This window comes from Bombus vancouverensis, chromosome 10 (assembly GCF_051014615.1).
Source record: "Bombus vancouverensis nearcticus chromosome 10, iyBomVanc1_principal, whole genome shotgun sequence".
Classification (NCBI taxonomy): domain Eukaryota; kingdom Metazoa; phylum Arthropoda; class Insecta; order Hymenoptera; family Apidae; genus Bombus; species Bombus vancouverensis.
The window spans coordinates 1,040,109-1,057,885 of record NC_134920.1 but is presented as its reverse complement, the minus strand read 5'-3'; the positions used below and the strand labels follow the sequence as shown (position 1 = coordinate 1,057,885).

Here is a 17,777-nt window from a genome sequence, read left to right as displayed (position 1 = left end):
TAAGATATTTATTCGTTGCATTCGTTTTTTAAGAAATTAGACTATGCTAATACTTCTTGCATCCTACACAATATCTTGTATTTAATACTCTACAGTATGATTACGTACATCATGCCATGAAAATTCGTGATTCGATTGAGGTATGTGATACGTGATGAATACGTTGATGAATAAAATTAAAGTTAAATGGATGATACTTTTAAGAGTTTAAATATTCTGACTAAATCTAAATTCTCGAAATTTTCATTTACACCACTATGATTTTCGATCCCTTATAGGTGTCCTAATACTATCTTTGATTTAATTATGGTCAGTTAAAGATACTTTGCTAATGTTATATCTGTCATTATTGAAGTTGAAGGAAAGATTGCTATTCAAACTTTTACACGTAGCAAATGCACAGAGTATCTCAGTTTTACCCAGCTAAACTTTACCAACATATCCTGTAAGGAAAAATAAGAAAGAAATGTTATGCATATAAACTTAGATTCTTAAATGCTTTATTAAAATACTAAACAAAAATAAGAAATGACAACGAACTGCCTTCTCGTTCGATATCACATAAAGATAGATTATCGTTAGATAGATTTTCGTTATAATTTCATTTCAAAATGTTGCACGCTATAATGAATGGAAAACTGGCATCTGCGAGAAATAGAATTTATTTCATTACTAATTTCTTATTAATTTTCCCTAATTACGGCAAATTAATCACGAATCCTTTCTATTAATTAATTTGTGCTTGATAAACTTTTTCTTTCGCAGTTTCGCACAAGCAAATATCTATTGGCGTGATATCTGGTGATTTTGGGCTACAAAGAATTGATCATCCTCGACCTATCTAATGTTGAGAGTAATGATCATTTAGTCATTGTCAGACTGATTGACTAAATCAACGACGTCAGCAAGTAAACATATCATTACAGTCTTTGTAAACATATATCGAATAGATGTCAACAATGTATTCCTATGGTGTGTAGACGAAACACCAATTCGTTATTATTTCATATTCCGTTATAGCTTTTTAATAAAACGTTTCAAAGCCTGGGCCTACATAACATTTGCTTATAGGATGTGAAGTATCGCGGGATACCCTGTATGATAGTAACAAACCATCGTACACGTGCAGAATTCGTAAATAGTACAAACAACGAGACAGGCTCGTAATATTATATACGAGTAAAAAATAATAAGAATTACACATTCGTTTGCGGCACGACTATTTGCAAAATTGATGAACGACTTGTTTGACCGGAATAAAGAGACGTCACGAAGAAAATAACTTGGAGTGTGAGAACATATTTGCCCTGTTAAACTCTTTATAGACTTGATGCAATTAGGTGACGCACAGCGGAGGGGCAAGCGACAGTTAAATATTTGCATCGAAACCCGACGTTTCGTATCGTCGATCAAACAGTGAAGTCTAGTAATTTGATTACAAACGATCGAGCTGTGTATCTTTCGTTAAGCTAGTTATTATCGCCACTTTTTCGTACTTTAACCACCATAGTCACTTTGTTAATCAATATTTGCCTATGAAAGAAACGATTAGCATAACTTTTTCTTAATTCTCTGCGAAATATGTTTGAAATCCATTTTTAGAATTCCCCTTCTTCGTGGAGGTAGTAAAATTGCAAGTAGAACAAACGGTAACGGTGTACACGCCTTCAGTAGGTTTTACTATTAGAAATCACGTGGTCGTAAATGGATCCTTTAATAGTTAACCTCAGGTACGCGTTGATGTCTCGTAAATTGTGATCCAAAACGTTTCTTTGGATGGGAGCAATGACGATCCGACCAATGCCGCGAATACACTTGCAGTTACTTCACAAACAAAACCATTATAAGCGTCTCGGAAGGACATTTTTAGCACAGGTACAACGAAGTAAACCGACGGGACAATTCGAAATATAGAAGTTCGCGAAACGGGGTTAAACGAACAGAGGTTTTGCAAAAGTATGTTCCTGACCGGAATTCTTCGCAACAGTATCAATAACTTGATTGAGACACGCGCGAAAAAATTGAGTTCAATGGCAATTCGATTTGCATGCACTGAAGTTTTCGTTGAAATCATTGATACGATATATCGATCGATTTTATAACACAGTTATACTAAATAAACATTACAAGATAAAATTAATAATTAAATTAATAATATTAAATACAATTGAATTGTATCTAATATATTATAGCACATTTTAATATATATTACAATATAGATATATCATAACGTATGATAATTAAAAATGACATTAAAATTAATAATTAGTAATTAAATCACGTATTAAAACATCAGAGTACGCTTTAAAGCGTTCAGAATGTATGTATTTCATATTTGTCACTTTTACCGTGTCATTGTCCTATTTTCCCTTTAACGCGCTCCTCGCGTCCCAGAAACGTACGGTGTTTCGTTGATCATTGAAAAACACTTATAGTACCGGCTATAAGTTTTAATATTCCTGCAGATATTTAGTAGAAAGTGCATGCATTTTTATTTACCAATTATATAATTATATTATATATTATATATATTACCTGCTTATAGAATAACCCAATAAAATACTAAATAAAATAAGAATTAGAATTAGAATTCAAGTTTTAACGATACATATAATGAAGTCACATCACTTTCTAATGTAACAGTTATCCACAATATTGTAAATCAGACCTGCCTGCTGCTGCTGCCTGAAGAAGAGAAGTTCGTAGACTCTAGGAATTCTTACAATCTTTCTATAGGTACATACAAGAGTAATAACGAAGATAACTGTATAAAATGGAGACGATTGAAGAATGGAAAATTGTTATTCATCATTAATCATTATGCAACCAAAGAAACACAATGCATCGAGATTGAAGGAGCGAAAATGAAATTCCTGGTCATTTGGACCGAAGGATATAACGGCACCTGCTTGCCAACCAGCTTCTCGAGTCCTTTTTTTTTGACCGTTCTCTCGACTTGTTTTACCTTTCGCCTGGACCATCCATTCACGTGTCACAAAAGTAGGTTGACTTTTTCGACTGGATCCTAACTCAGCTTCGCACTCATTTTTTTGTTGGTTTCTATATTTCGTTAAATAGGTTAAGGTGTTACATAGATTAGAGAAAAACGCGTGATCACGTCCTGTTAGAAAATGGCCAGGGGGAAATTTCGATCGTTACTTTTAAAAGAACAGAATGTTACATGATTGATTATCGATTCGTGATTCGAATGAAGTTATTTATGAGTAGACATAACGCGATTTACTCTATGGCACGTGATTCTCAAATGTTACGTTATGCTCGTGAAAGGCAGCAATTAAGGACGATCGAATCGAGTTGTTCCAAATACCCCGAACTTTAGTCAATTATAATTATTTAAGATAGATGGTATTGTGATTTAGAAACAAATGTAGTACTCGAGTGACATGGAAATCGAATAATGTAGAACTCTAATCAAATGATACAGATGGTTACTGAAATAAATTTGCAAAATCATTTAAGACGTAATGTATTATTTTCACTTCAAACACTTATTGTGTTTATATTATGTATACATGTATATATTATGTTCAAAATCAGACCATTGCGCAGGAGACCTTGTGCGACCTTGTGCAACCTCAAATGTCCTTGAGTGTGTTTGTGCATCCTCGAAAACTGTTGAACACTTTTACGTTGCGTTATCTTCTCTTTCTCCTTTTTTTTTGTACAAGCTTCGATTATTTATTTACAAGGCAATATTGATCGATTCGAAGGAAAATAGAAGTAAAGTAATTGATTATTTATAACACGCGCGTTACGCGGTCGTCATGGAACAGACTTATTATTTTATTGTTTCTGTGTGACAAATAATTTGCTTCCAGCGCAAACGTCATATCATCGATGACTTATCTCTGTCGTACTGTCCAACAGGAAAGATGATAGTAATATGAATTACGCATATATTTGCTAAAGCTTGCGCTGCAATCGTCATGGATTGGTAGAAGTAAGGGTAATTATGCACAAAAGGGGACCTCAACTCCAATCTTGTCGAATTTAATTTTTTCATTTTTTTTTCGTTTTTCTTGAATTTCAATTTCGGATATGTTGTAGAGTGGATGGCTGTAAGTAACGTGCACTTTGCCCGAGTTTAAGGACGATAGTGAGTCGAAAACTATGACAAAAAGAAAATGGTACTTATTAGATTATATATACTCCAATATAACCAGTTACAAATTAAATTTCATATTCATTTGCATAGTATTTGCTATCCTAATGAAGTATTCTAGTAATTAATCCTAGTAAGGTATGGTTAGATTAGATTTTATGGGTAGCTGCCGGTCAAAGCCCTCCAAAAAAAGTCTAACTTAATCAAACTTTGCTCGAACCATAAGCGTTCTACGCCTCGGACAAAGTGCATGTTACTCAGGTAGCGTCTCCTCCACAACAGATCTCAAGGTCAAGGTCATTGGAGCTAAATGCTCTCTTTTGCGAATAATTAACGAAGTAAGTAACGAAGATGATGAGTGACTTAAATACAAAGATGAGACCGAGAATAAGCGTTCCGTGAACCATACAACGAAAAGATTCTGCATTTGCATGCATATGAAAACATGCTTTGGAACTCGAATGACTTTCATCAAATCTTCTTATAATAAGGTAAACCTTACCTTTGACAGATCAATTCAAATTGAATTTTTAAATTGTCATTTATGTCTGTCCTTTCGTTGTTCGGATTTCGTCGACACGCATGAGATATTAGGTGTTAATAAGTGTCTAAAGTCTAAAGTATGAAGCGCTAAATTGCTATTGTCTCATAAAGAAAGAAGTATTCCTCACGCCAGTACTTGATGGGTCGTCTCGCGCGTCGGAGACACGAAGTAACGTTAAACCGTTCCGGGCGCACAGGACGTAGCTATTGACTCTTTAACTTTCCGTTCGAAACGTCCGACGAGACGCCGTTTTCGCGGATCTTCCGCATTTTGATGTATGACTTGTAGTAAAAGTCGCCAAACATCATCAACATGAAGAGATTCTGAGGAATCATCACCGCCGCCGTCCACTTCGGGAAACCACAATCTTCCACCCAGGCTAACATTACAAAGTGGATCGTTATCAAACAGAATTGAGTGAGCTGCAGTTGTGTCACATATTTCTTCCACCAGGGTTTGCTTATTCGCAACGATGTAGCCAGATAATGAGTGTACATCACCATATGAACGAAAGAATTTAAAGTACCTGTGACAATAAATTTATTTATTTAATAAATAAATATAAATATACACTTACAAACGTTATCACTTTATGTAGAGACACATTGTCACGAATGATTCCCTTAAACGTAAAACAACAAAGGTAAATACACTATTCAATATCCAATTGTCAATACAATATATGTCGTCGTTGAACTAAAGAACTTTGGTCGTGAACTAAAAATCACAAAATTATGGAAACAATTTCATGATAATTAATACCCAACACGTGTGCCAAGTTCTACGATAGAAAGACCGATATGAAAAATATTCTTTAATATATGATATTGTAGGAAGTTAAAACCGAACGAGTGAAATTATATTACTTACCTAAAAAGGTAATGTGACCGCCGGGCAAAAACTTGGTAGCTGCCCAGCTACCAAGAGCCATGCCCGTGTGATGATAAACATGAAGAAACGACACTTGCTGTTGCTTTTTTCGAAGAATAAAGAAGGCCGTGTCCAGTAAGTCGAGGAGCTTCATTAGAAAGTACGCCCAAACGATCTTAGTTATCTGCGATTCAAGTAATTCAAGTAGTTCAATCTTTGATATCCTGATGAGAACAGATCGTAATTAATAGACTGGGGGTTTATGCATTTACAGAAAGTTTAACGCTGTGAACATAAAATGAATATATAAAACATAGAAAGTACTTGTTACAATATTTACACTTTTTTATGTTCATAAAAATATGAATTCGCATAAACTTTCGCAGTCTAGTAATTAGGATATAAAGGAAATATACGATGTAGGTACCTCGACCGCGCGAGGATCATCCGAATAATCTACTGGTTCACAGTAGAAGTTATAATGGAACAACCAAGCTAGTTCCAATGCCTATAATTACATTTAGACACTTATTATATTTTCATATTTAAAAGAAATGTATACTCGTTTACCTTATGAAATATATATGCGCACGATACTATCTGTATTAGGTTATATATCTGTAGGATTCTATTCAGATTAAACGGTTTTCTCTTTGCCATAATGTTGGGTCCCAGAACGTGCACGAAGTATAGATAAAACGCTACTATACTAAAGCACCCCCATGGTGATCCGATGAGGAAATAGTCTTGCGTGCGAGGATCTTCCGGAAACAGAAAACATTCACATGACTACTTGCATCTTTGACTTGCGTGCAACAGATTCGCGTCCCAGTACCTGTTAGTTCCTCGTTAATGTAGCGGTACCCTTGATAGATTCGTCGTATCAACGTCGCCATATTACTATCACTAAATAATAGATGGGATTCCAACTAACGTCTCTCACAAAAACTTCATAAGATCGAGGTGAAATCCCGAAATGATAAAGTTGGTTCAACTAACCTTGATAAAAAAAATCAAAGCTAATTCCTCTTTCTGAGCAGATACTTCCTAAACGTTTGTTAGCTTTTAAATCATCCAGTTTTCCTATGTCTGCTATCGAGTTTTGTGAATCATTGGCAACGCAGTGAAACGAAAGGAACAAGAAATAAAAATAAACGAAAGGAAGAAAACACACACACACACACACACAAAAATGTTAAAAGGTGAAACGTATTGAATTTTTCGAAGGTAAAAAGTTACTAACAATGGCTTTCGATTGATTGTTTAAGTCACTACCCAGAGTCTTCCAATCCGACTAAACCCCGCGCAAAATACAAGTAGACTGATGAAAGCAATTTCCCCCGTCAAAAACATTATCGAATCGTATAGTCATTGTATTTTAATTAAACGCTGGAGTCGAAACCAAATAGCCAGCCCCTGAAAACACATAACGCCGTTTCGAGACAATTTTTTGTCCCCTTTCTTCGAGGGTGTACGACCTTCAAGCTGAAGGCGCTTAATTTTCTATTCCATGTCCCTACGAAAAGATATCAGATCGTAGAAAGGTTTAATTTAATATTCCCTGATTCTATGGGTATTTCAAAGAAACTCGAATTCAAGGCGTTGTATATCATTCTGTCACACGCATTTAATGACTTTCGACCTTCTCATTCTTATTTACTGTTCTATTCAAACTACGCGTACGACAATTAGAAAAGAATAAAAATTGAAAATATTAATGCAAATATTCAAAATAGGTCATTGTTTGATGTTTTTTTAGATGTACTTTTTCCCTTGACATTACGAAAACAAAAAAAGCTCGATCATTTATTTGATAGCTAGCACGAAATGCAATCAAATATGCATAATTGTTCTGTGGGGAGAATGTTGGGACTGGTATATAAGCACATTATCAAATTGCTGCAATCGTGTCAGACTTCCGGAACGCGGTATGCAAAAATGATCGCAGCTGTGCAATTTTGTATTATTTTGCAATAATAACCTCTCTTTTTATATTTACAATAACTGCAACCAATCACTCCGTTTTACAATCATTGAATCATAAAAATGGAGATTTACGATACGTAAACGAAAGATTATGAGTGGAAATTTTATAAACAAATTAATAAAGCCCGTATGTCTTTAATCTTATAACAAACATCTGACATTTTCATACAACAAGGAGATTTGTTAACTGCATAACGAACTACTTTATAATATTGGTGCCTGTTCTAAAAAATCTAGTAAGACGAGAAATTATGCTGTAACAATACTACGACATAGTTGAATATTATACAAGTGTTTCTGGAGTTTTTCTTCCTTAATGGAACGAGTTTCTGTTTAGACGTCAACGAAATAATTAAAACTAAATTAATCAATTAAAATTTTAAAAATAATTAATATTCATTCGATAATTCATTTATTTTTACATTTTTAGTTTGTTTGATTGACGTATTGAAAGGAAATTGAGAAATTAAGCTATTTGCGAGTAACAGAAAAAAACTTATCTCTGTGTCAGTTGCTTTTACGAAAGGCTTTTCTACCTGTATAATACTTCTTTAACCGATAGAGTATTCGCGTTATGTATACTGTATGCTGCTTTCGATGTTTATCTAATATAATTTCGCATGAAATTTTTCAACGAGAATCGTGTTTAGAACATTGACGATAAAGATGATTATTGAAAATTATGATAAAACATCGCCTATGGAAATCTCTTATACGTAATCCATTTCATTTACTAATTAAGTGCATAAAGAATCGATAATCGTGGCCTTGCGTGACCAAGCAGACTGAAAGTGGAGCTCTTTGTTTCGAATTTATTTTTCAAATACTACACTCTACTCTCGTGAATGTGCTTCTATGTATTAAAGCACTGGAATTGTTACTTTCGATGATCAAAGCGCTTTTTAAAATCGAAGATGAAAAACGCCCAATGAAGGTATGGAATATTAATATGCAAATATTACTTCGTTGTAACTAATTGAACTTGGAAACGAATTTGTTAGAATTATTATAGACATGTATGCATTAGAAACAATTAATTGAAGAATTATAGAATTGAGCAGATCTTGCAAGTAATCGATTCGTCATTGACACGTGTGTAACGTTGAAGTGAAACGGATGAAGAGGTCCCGTGGGTCCGATGGTCGTGACCCTTAACGACAAAAGGACATTGACCAGCGTATAATCGAAGATCCGCTGGCCTTCAATACGTGTTTTGTTTATTTCAAACGTGGTTTAATTGGTATTAACGGATATCAAAATCATTGAAGAAAAGAAATGGAGGAAATTCAATCATAAGGAAAGAAATATTCGAGGATATATCTAAAAATGTAATTACTTTATTGCACATGTACTTTCATATTAAATAGAAAATTTTTAAACGTTGAAAAGATGTACAACGTTATACGTAATTTAAGATAATTCACTTTATTTCTAACGCTGGACGTTTTTATAACTTATTTGCACTGGTATAAACAAAATAAATTGACCTTTGCTTCTGTTCTAAATTCTATTTTCACTTATAAGTAGGTATGTACATTCGTATAAAAAGTTGTTGTGCCAAATAGTTACCAAATTGTTATGGAAACAGTGATTAGAAAAAGTATCAATTATTTCCCATACAATAAATTTTCAATACAATAAAGTACATTAATACTTCCATTCGAAGGAAGATTCGATAAAGGCACATTATTGGTCTATCTTATCGACGAACAGTGTAATTGAATGAGCTCATCAAAGAGCCGAATTGATTGATAAACCCTTTGATCATGTTTCCTTCATTATCAACGTTATCGACCGAACGTCGATTTCGAAATTGATTTCGTATTTTTTCAATGCAGTACATTCCTTTCATGATAAGGCACAAGCTGGAGATACTTGATTTTTAAAATCGTGATGTCTGGTGTTTTGAATCACAATCTACTTACTTCTCCGGCTGGAGCGAGATTTATCTATCTTTGGTATGACTACGTATGTTCTCTTCATACCTAGAATACTCCACTTTTAGGCAAGAAACAATATATCGAATTTAATAAAAAGAAGAAAAGAAAGGAACTCTTACATATTTCTTACAAACTCTACTATAATTAAATAGAAGGATTTTAAAAATAATTGATAATTTAAGATGCAACAACCTAAAGGTATGACAACTCAGAATTACATTTGCGGCTAATATATATATATATATATATATATATATATATATATATATATAATTAAATTTACCGACTAAATTTACCGTTCTATGCTAGTACGCTTCTATGTACCTAACGAAGGTGAAATGTTCCTTTGAAACGAAAAGGAGTACAACAAGCGAAAAGAAAACCGCGTTAACGATATTAATTCACTCCACTTTCTTCGCCGCCATATTTATTTGCTCATCTTTTATCTGTGTTCGTTGTCTTTTACGGTAATTTTTGACATAGAACGACCCGAACATGTAGATGAAGATCGTCGCGTTCAGCAAGAGCAGGAACGCAATAGGCCTCGGATAATTGCATCCGTTGAAAAATAGTTGAATGGTATGGATAAAAATCATGCCAAATTGAATCAACTGGAGCATCGTTATATACTTTTTCCACCAGAGATATTTGTTCATGTGTGACCCTATCGAAGACAGCATGTAGTACATGTACATGATTATGTGAATGAAAGCGTTGACGAGGCCCAAGAACGTTCCATGGCCATTCGGCAGGAACTTGACTCCGATCCAGGCGCAGACCGGCATTAGCGTGTGATGATACACGTGAAGGGTTGAGATCTGACGACTCTTCTTCCGAAGAACAAAGAATACTGTGTCCAAAAGCTCTGTCAACTTGCACATGAAATAAAAGTGCACAATCTTAGCCATCTGTAAGTCACAATTTTACAAGCGTTAACATACAACATTCCGCCGTTTATTCGGCATTTGTTTAGCGAATTATAGTTTAGCGAAAAATACCCTGATAGATTTTGGATTGTCCGAATAGTCAACAGGCTGACAAGAGTAATTGTAGTCATGCAGCCACCCAGCCATCAATCCTTCATAAAAGAGATATATACTAAATAGCACTTGAACGAAGTTGTACACGATCATGGTTTTCCTCAATTCGTACGGCTTCTTGTCCTTCATGTACCTTGGTCCAGCGGATAGGCAAAAATACACATAGGTAACGAGAATTACCGCCAGAGGACCTGGTCCTGACACGAGAAACCAATCCTGCGTGTATGGATCTGGAATTGTTAAAGGGGCGTATTATAAATCACAAATCGCTTATAAAGGTATTCACGTATTACTTATAAAAATGTTTCTTACGACATTTATTGTTTATAACGTCTTTGTACCAATCTACGATGGTCGACATTGTTTTTTGTTGATTGCTAGTAAATGGACAAATCTGAAAGAAAACGACATACCTTCAATTTATCCGGTTATCCTTGCGTTGAAAAATAAACGATAAATCACGCGGATTACTGTGAAGAGTTTAAGTAGCTTATACTAAACCTGAAAGTGATTTATGAGAATTTTGTATTGTTAGTGCATAATTGGCTTAACGATATCGCTGTCTGGCAATCAAAGTCTAGTCGTCCATGGCGCCCATTGCAACGCGATCGTTAAATGTCTTTCTTCAACGAATGTTTAGTAAATACTAGTAATTACTAGTGAATACTTCTTAGCTTCGTTGGAAGCTAATAATAATAAGAATAATCATAGATGACGCAACATTTGGCCATATAGTTTGCTTGCGCGTGTAGATTCTCGAACTTCTCACAGCTCGAGTATCGAGACGTAGATGCGATTGAGTAGATGAAGAGGATATTAAGCAAAGGAGATGTGTAAATGAGCAACGTCTTGCGTTTACTCGCATCAAACAGTGAAAAGATAATGGAAGGAAGCACGTCTCTGGGCCTACGACTAAGACGTGCGTGCTATTGAATCGGATGATCTCGTTCTAATCTTTGTGCCGAACTGCTATCAGTGGAATGCAATCAACCAAAGTACAACGTCGCGCTGATATTTTTTCGTCGATGAATATGACCAAGCAAATTTGGTCAACGTTGGAATTTGAAAAACGTTGGATCTGAGGAGAAATGTGCGCCCTTGTCTACATTAAACATTAATCAGGCATCGCGGTGTATCGTACTTTGTTACGTTGAGTGTAACTTAGGGTCGTGACATTTCATTTTGAGTTCCGAAACCCAGTTGAATTCCAGTGTTTCCTTAATGCTACATACTAGTGCATTTATAAAAGATTTACGCTGTGATCTTTGGCCTTTGATCTTAAATCGATGAATGAGATAAAAGGTAGCACATGATTAACCTTGTTAATATATCTCGATCGAATTAGAAATAAAGAAAGCCGCTTCTCTGAAAATAATTAAAATTTATGGAATAACGACATAAGAATATCGAAAGTATAAGAAAGATCGAGATTCGTAATTGCATGCGGTTGAAAAGTGTCTTGTCATAGCGAGAGACACAGAAATTGCTCTAGGCCGTGATTACAGAAGAAAGAATAGAAGATATTCTGAGAATAAAGAAGTGAGATGTAGCTTGCAACCTGCAGGCTGGAAGGGGACAGGAACCTTGCTGGTGAATACTTACTAGTCGCGAACCAAGGTGAACGGGATCTTCAACGGGCATTGCTGTTTATCTCGTGTCCCTTTCGCCCAACTTCAACCAACGGAGCATCAAAAACCTGTTTGTTCACATTCGTTATCTTTTCATATCAGTAACTATGGATTCAGTAATCCCCGATTCGGGGATTGGGAAACACAATGCCCTTGAATTCAGATATACGTGTTGGGACTTTCCTGCTTCAAGTACCTTTTCACAAATTTTTTTATTTCCTTTTTTAAACCTTTCTTTTAGCAGAACTTCTGCCGATGACTCTGCATTCGTGATAGCTGGGAACTTAATTTTTTGTTTTCGATCTGCCTGTTTTTCATCAAAATATGCAAGCATGATATATGCATACATGATATATTTTAGAAAGATTAAAAGATGAATGAATGCAATGATGTCATAACCCCGAGAAAAATGATTGTTTTGCAATCGCACCACTTGTCATTATATGAAATATGGTAAATATGTCTCTTTAAATTATTCATTCATTATTATTCAGTCATTTTACTATTCTTTGTTAGGAAAACGGCAAAAAATTGTACGTTTTCATTAGAGATGCGTTATGATGAAACGATCGTGATTGGAACGTTATTCAGTAAGTTGAGAATCTCGCGGACGATTGACATAAATCTTTGCAAGGCTTGACGTTAATTAAATGAGAAATAGATCAAAAATTATATAGTGGGAGAAAGAACTAGTCATGCGTCAGCGTTCAAGGCAAGTGAATTCTATAAAATTGTTCCTCCGAGTGCAAGTGTAGAACCTATGTTGTTCCTTGCGCCAACGACGTAGGAGGAAAATCGTATTAAACCGGTTGGACGACCGAGTTCATCACGAATGAATGCGTGCAACGCAATACAGTACAAAAATATAATTACAATATTGCCTATGTAATCAAGGAGTCCAACACAAAACTTACCAACATTCAATCATTATTATAAATTAAGTGGCTTTTGACGCTTGTTGTTATTTCAACGATTTGATAGTCTAGTTGGGAAAAAACGACTGATGTCGTTGGCTTAATTAGTCTTTAAGCGCTGCGCGAGGTAATATGTCTGAATGAAAAAATGAATATTCCTTTCCTCCATTAACAAGTTTTACCAACAATGTATATGTAGATTATTGTAGAAATGTAGTATGGACAAAAACAGGAAACAGTTTTTTACGGCTTTGCTACGTTGTTGCATCGTATATATAATTTGTTATGTTACATATCTAATATCAATGGAAAGCGGCGAAATGTATCCACACTTTGTAGGTATCTACTTATTTACCTATCTACCTAGTTATAAGTACCTAATTACCTTGCCCTTCGCGTTTTCACAGTTTTCTGTTTCGATAACGCAGTCATTGACATTTTAAAATAGTTCCCGATGCAACCTACATGCATCTTGTTAACCTCTCGAAATATCATACAGCTTATAGCAGAACAACTTTTTACGCATAATACTGTCGTCGTCTTATCAAGACTATTTCATTCGTCAAGAAAGACGCACATTTAACGCACATTCTGTTTGAATATTCGCTAGTTATTTTAACTGAGATTTCTTTTATCATATATAACATTTTTTTTATCATTTTTTAGTTTGAAAATCGATTACAAATAGAGTTTGATGACGTTATGCCCTCGTCATCTCGGTATCTCTCTTTATATGGAAATACAAATAGGACCTTAACAACCAATATTGTCGATTCGCAAAATACAGTTCTCAGTGCGTTCGAAAATTAATGCACTCGATTCAGAAGAAAAAATAATAATAAAACAGGATTCATCCACGGAAGGAAATTCTTCTTCGACTATTTTTTCAATAGTTTTCTTCGTTATTGACATATGAAACGATGTTGGATGTCATTAAACCGCTGTTTATATTTGAAATTGTGTGGCGACTAAATGACCAAATGATGTAAGTCTTGATCAATTCGATCAAGTGTGAACTGAAGAGTTATATACTTATCAGGTTATATATTGCATTTACATAGTAGCAAATTTTTATAGTCATATGAACGTTCTACTAAATGATACGAAATTTAATATATTTAAATGTAATTAATTAATGTGTAGATGTTGTAATAACAAATACAATAATGTGCAAAAAATTTTGTAGCCACTCTAACTCAATCGAGACAGCACTTTGCTGGAACCTAAGACAACTTTGATAAACTATTTTAAGAAGATTTAATCATAATGATTTTTTCCTTTGTGAAACTGGTTTAATTTAATTTAGACAAAACATAGGTTCTTGCCGTCGTGCATGAAGTCAGAAGGTAGATATCCTCACAATAAGATTAAAAGATAATCAAATATCTACGTTTGTTTGCAGGAAACAAACATTTTCAATTCGAATTTCCGACATGTCGCTCTATTTGCACGATCTCTGTTTGCAATTGATATTTTTTGCAGTGATAATATTTGCAGTGATAATTTATGACGATGTAACGATGCGAATAAATACTGTCCACTCGTTTCCTATCGAATCAATAATTATCAGATACACATCTTTGGAAAGAGAATTGTAGAAATCTTTGTTGCAAGTGGGGCTCTTACTTCATATATTTTTACACATTTTAATCATAGCCTCTTCTTATATCTTGTAATATCAAAGAATATGTCTTTCAATTCATGGTCTGTCTCCTCGTCATAATTGATCTTAATTAAAAATCTTAATTAAAAAATTAAGAACAATGAGAAACTGATAAACAAAACGTGAATATACAATCAACAATGTGTTCTATAAATGTTGCAATACGATATCAATTGACTATTAGTACATTCTTTAACGTTTATAAATAACTTGACAAATTTACGTTTGCGAAATGTACGTTCGATTGATAAATATACGGGCTGACAGTCGCAATTCTCAATCTGTGTTAACATACGTTGATACGCGTCCAGAATAATTTTTCGATTAAGTGACGTGACCATTCTTGTAGCGACACAGGAATAGCTATTTTTATCAATAATTTCTTTGTCATTTATCGTTCTTGGCTCTTTTTTTCTTTTTTAGAAAGGGAACCAACATTTAACGATCAGACGTGCAGGAATTTAAATGAAATTGCTCTCGTTTTCCCTACTGTTTAAAGTATCCGATTTAAATGTGGATGTGTTTCCCAATCTGTAATATAATTTCAAAACAACCCTTCGATGATTCTAGTTCATTAGCACGAACGTTTGTGTCATTGCAAAATTCATTATTCACGATTGAAAAAGAGCATTGAGCACAGCATTTAAGCATGTAATCACTTCTCAAGGCGTGTTTGCATAGATTTCAACATATCTGTAGGCAGTTCGCAGAACAGGAATTTTGTAAGGTAAGAGAAGATACGCATATGTATTATTCTACTATACTCTAGAAACTGTTATTCTGCAGAAACTGTCTCGCCTATCATGGTTCGTGTGACCACATCTTAGAAAGTTTTGTCGATTTTCCACGGACTATCTGCAGATCATGTCATTAATTGTAAATCTAAATACTATTGTTTTACGCTAATCTGCTATCGCATAGCATACCGCAAATGCGCACTGATATAATTTATGTGGTATATTTAAACGAGCGATATCCGATGTATGTAGCACGTTTTGCATAAGTATAATCTCTAGGAACAAACCGAATCTCGATAAATCTTTCGAAAAAAATGTTTAAACAATCAAAACGCATCACTATTTTCCATAATTACGTTTATACACGCCCGTCTATCGGAATTCTTGTGGAATAACAGAGCGTCAAAGTGCGTTTACTCGAATAAGCGACAGCAAGCAGAGAACGAAAGTGAAATGATTGATAAAAAAGAGACATTACTCTCACCTGTTGCGGAAAGGTACGGTCGAATGACGATGAAGATGCTTGGTGTCGTGATGCGAGATTATCAAAGTATCGGAAGAAGAGAGAACCTTGCCGATGAACGAACCACGATGTAGCTACCTGTGACTAGCTTTTCTTCGTGTCGTCTTAATAGCTGAAGAGTGTCCTGTACGCAAGACCCGTTACCAATAGTCAGTTCAAAACAATGAAGAAGTCACGAAACGGCCGTTGTTCGAGAAAAGTACGTCGAAAAAACCAAAAGCAACAGTTGGATGTCGTTGGCTGTAGGGTGTGCAAAAGGAGTCGTACTAGGACACTGTAAACGCGATGTATCCGAGGTAACTGTTATCGAAGTGGCAATTTTCGGTCTTTCAACACGCACCACTGAGGAACACCGATGCCAAGGTTCTCTTTCCCTCTAGTTTGACCACGAACGATATCCTCTACAGTCTGACAACGCAAAGCTGTGCAGTCGTAGTCTTATATCCCTTTCAGCCAGACTGGTTCGTGATTACGCTTAGCAATGGAGTCGATGTAGCCGATTCCCGAACAAATGTTCCTCCGCTACACCGCTTCACACCGCATCTTGCCATTCCATACGTCACTCTTTTCGACGTAACTAGCATTTCCTATTCCCGCATGTTTACAGACGTCTTCTCCAATTTTTCTCCACCTTTTCGTTTCCCACCAATAGAACACACGAACGCACTAAATTCAAATGCGAATTCATTTGATTAAATGACACTACCTACGCTCTCCCTTTTATACCATATTTATCCACTGAAAATTCTTGAAAGTTTCGACATTTCACGTGTCACTCGATGTGTGTCAATAACATTTCATTAATCGTAGTCGTGGTGTGAATGCAGTTTCAGCAAAATTTAAATCGCGGTACGATCAACTTCTGAGTCCGATATCTCGTGTAATAAAGAAATGCTTCGTTACTCGAGTATAATATAATTGGACAGTGGAAAACAAAATGGAAGAGCTCTTGCTTATGGTATTTACATCGCGACGGTATTCTTCAAAAGTAAAATACGCTGAGACTCGAAAGTCATAGTTCTTTACGCATGTCTAAGATTCTTCCCCTAGGAAGAAATTTCTTGGCTGTTTGTACTTTCACACTGCACATCAACAAACAATTGGGAAATGAACAAAACGACAACTTCGCATTATAATATATGGCATTTTGAACGCCGAAATTACCGATATTAAGTATTCCTCATTATCATTATTGGAAAATGGTGAAACGGAGGTTAAATTCTTGTTTACAAAAAGTAAGTTCAAGGAAAGTAAGTAGAACTAAGATCTTTAACCATTTTGTAAAATACCTTACCTTGTGAAAAATATACCTTGTGAAATACCTTAATACGAATAATCGACGTGTGCTTGATGGCATCTGCATTGTTTCATATAGATATCATTTATTTAAACTCTTTTCAGCTATTTAGTATATTAATTTCCTTGTATCTTAAAGTCAAACGCATTTACGAATTTCGGCAATTTCGAGTTGAATTGACATGAATGAACTGATGAGCATTGCAAATCCGACGAACGATCAATGATAATCCAACAATGGCCAACTGAGAAAGTCATCTAAACCAAAAATGGAACATTTTCCGTAGAACCGTCTGCGCAAAACCTAGATGCACCGGATGACATGGGTCTAGGTCAAATAGTTACGTTTTGACTAGTTATGAGATCGTTGATAATTATACAGAATATTTTAATATCTGGAACTTCAATTTCGATCAATTATGTGTAATTTACATAATTGTAGCATAAGCTTGTATGAAAAACGCATTCACAGCAAAATATGTATACTCTACATAAATCACAATATAAAATTAA

At 34.9% G+C, this 17,777-nt stretch overlaps 2 protein-coding genes across 8 annotated transcripts; both read right to left on the bottom strand.

The window, feature by feature from the left end:
• Positions 1-3,471: 3,471 nt before the first annotated feature.
• Positions 3,472-6,861, bottom strand: LOC117159179 (very long chain fatty acid elongase 7). 5 transcript variants are annotated; one of them, XM_076622339.1, is made up of 6 exons: positions 6,537-6,860; positions 6,373-6,443; positions 6,108-6,298; positions 5,965-6,045; positions 5,538-5,721; positions 3,472-5,193 (listed from the first exon to the last, which is right to left on the bottom strand). In XM_076622339.1, the coding sequence occupies exons 2-6, from the start codon at positions 6,431-6,433 to the stop codon at positions 4,871-4,873; spliced, it is 840 nt and encodes a 279-aa protein (XP_076478454.1). In that variant the 5' UTR covers positions 6,434-6,443; positions 6,537-6,860; the 3' UTR covers positions 3,472-4,870. The 5 variants fall into 5 exon arrangements, with proteins under 5 accessions (XP_076478454.1, XP_076478455.1, XP_076478453.1 ...); XM_076622340.1 differs by having other exon boundaries at positions 6,373-6,536; positions 6,781-6,854; XM_076622338.1 differs by having other exon boundaries at positions 6,373-6,629; positions 6,781-6,798.
• A 1,979-nt stretch (positions 6,862-8,840) lies between these two features.
• Positions 8,841-16,714, bottom strand: LOC117159174 (very long chain fatty acid elongase 7). Of its 3 annotated transcripts, XM_076622346.1 has the most exons (6): positions 16,309-16,714; positions 15,930-16,242; positions 12,106-12,199; positions 10,816-10,897; positions 10,462-10,733; positions 8,841-10,371 (listed from the first exon to the last, which is right to left on the bottom strand). In XM_076622346.1, the coding sequence occupies exons 3-6, from the start codon at positions 12,142-12,144 to the stop codon at positions 9,865-9,867; spliced, it is 900 nt and encodes a 299-aa protein (XP_076478461.1). In that variant the 5' UTR covers positions 12,145-12,199; positions 15,930-16,242; positions 16,309-16,714; the 3' UTR covers positions 8,841-9,864. The 3 variants fall into 3 exon arrangements, with proteins under 3 accessions (XP_076478461.1, XP_033194654.1, XP_033194657.1); XM_033338763.2 differs by lacking the exon at positions 12,106-12,199 and having other exon boundaries at positions 15,930-16,714; XM_033338766.2 differs by lacking the exons at positions 12,106-12,199; positions 15,930-16,242; positions 16,309-16,714 and adding an exon at positions 11,005-12,081.
• Between the last annotated feature and the right edge of the window lie 1,063 nt (positions 16,715-17,777).

Excerpts from the sequence above, each read along its gene's own strand:
- LOC117159179 (XM_033338771.2), bottom strand. The coding sequence starts at position 6,433 with ATGGCGACGTTGATACGACGAATCTATCAAGGGTACCGCTACATTAAC. Across the intron at positions 6,299-6,372 it reads CATTAACGAGGAACTAACAG|ATCCTCGCACGCAAGACTAT; the intron begins GTACTGGGACGC and ends TGTTTCCGGAAG. Across the intron at positions 5,722-5,964 it reads ATGATCCTCGCGCGGTCGAG|ATAACTAAGATCGTTTGGGC; the intron begins GTACCTACATCG and ends CTTGAATCGCAG.
- LOC117159174 (XM_076622346.1), bottom strand. The coding sequence starts at position 12,144 with ATGCCCGTTGAAGATCCCGTTCACCTTGGTTCGCGACTA. Across the intron at positions 10,898-12,105 it reads TTCACCTTGGTTCGCGACTA|ATTTGTCCATTTACTAGCAA; the intron begins GTAAGTATTCAC and ends GTTTTCTTTCAG. Across the intron at positions 10,372-10,461 it reads ACAATCCAAAATCTATCAGG|ATGGCTAAGATTGTGCACTT; the intron begins GTATTTTTCGCT and ends TGTGACTTACAG.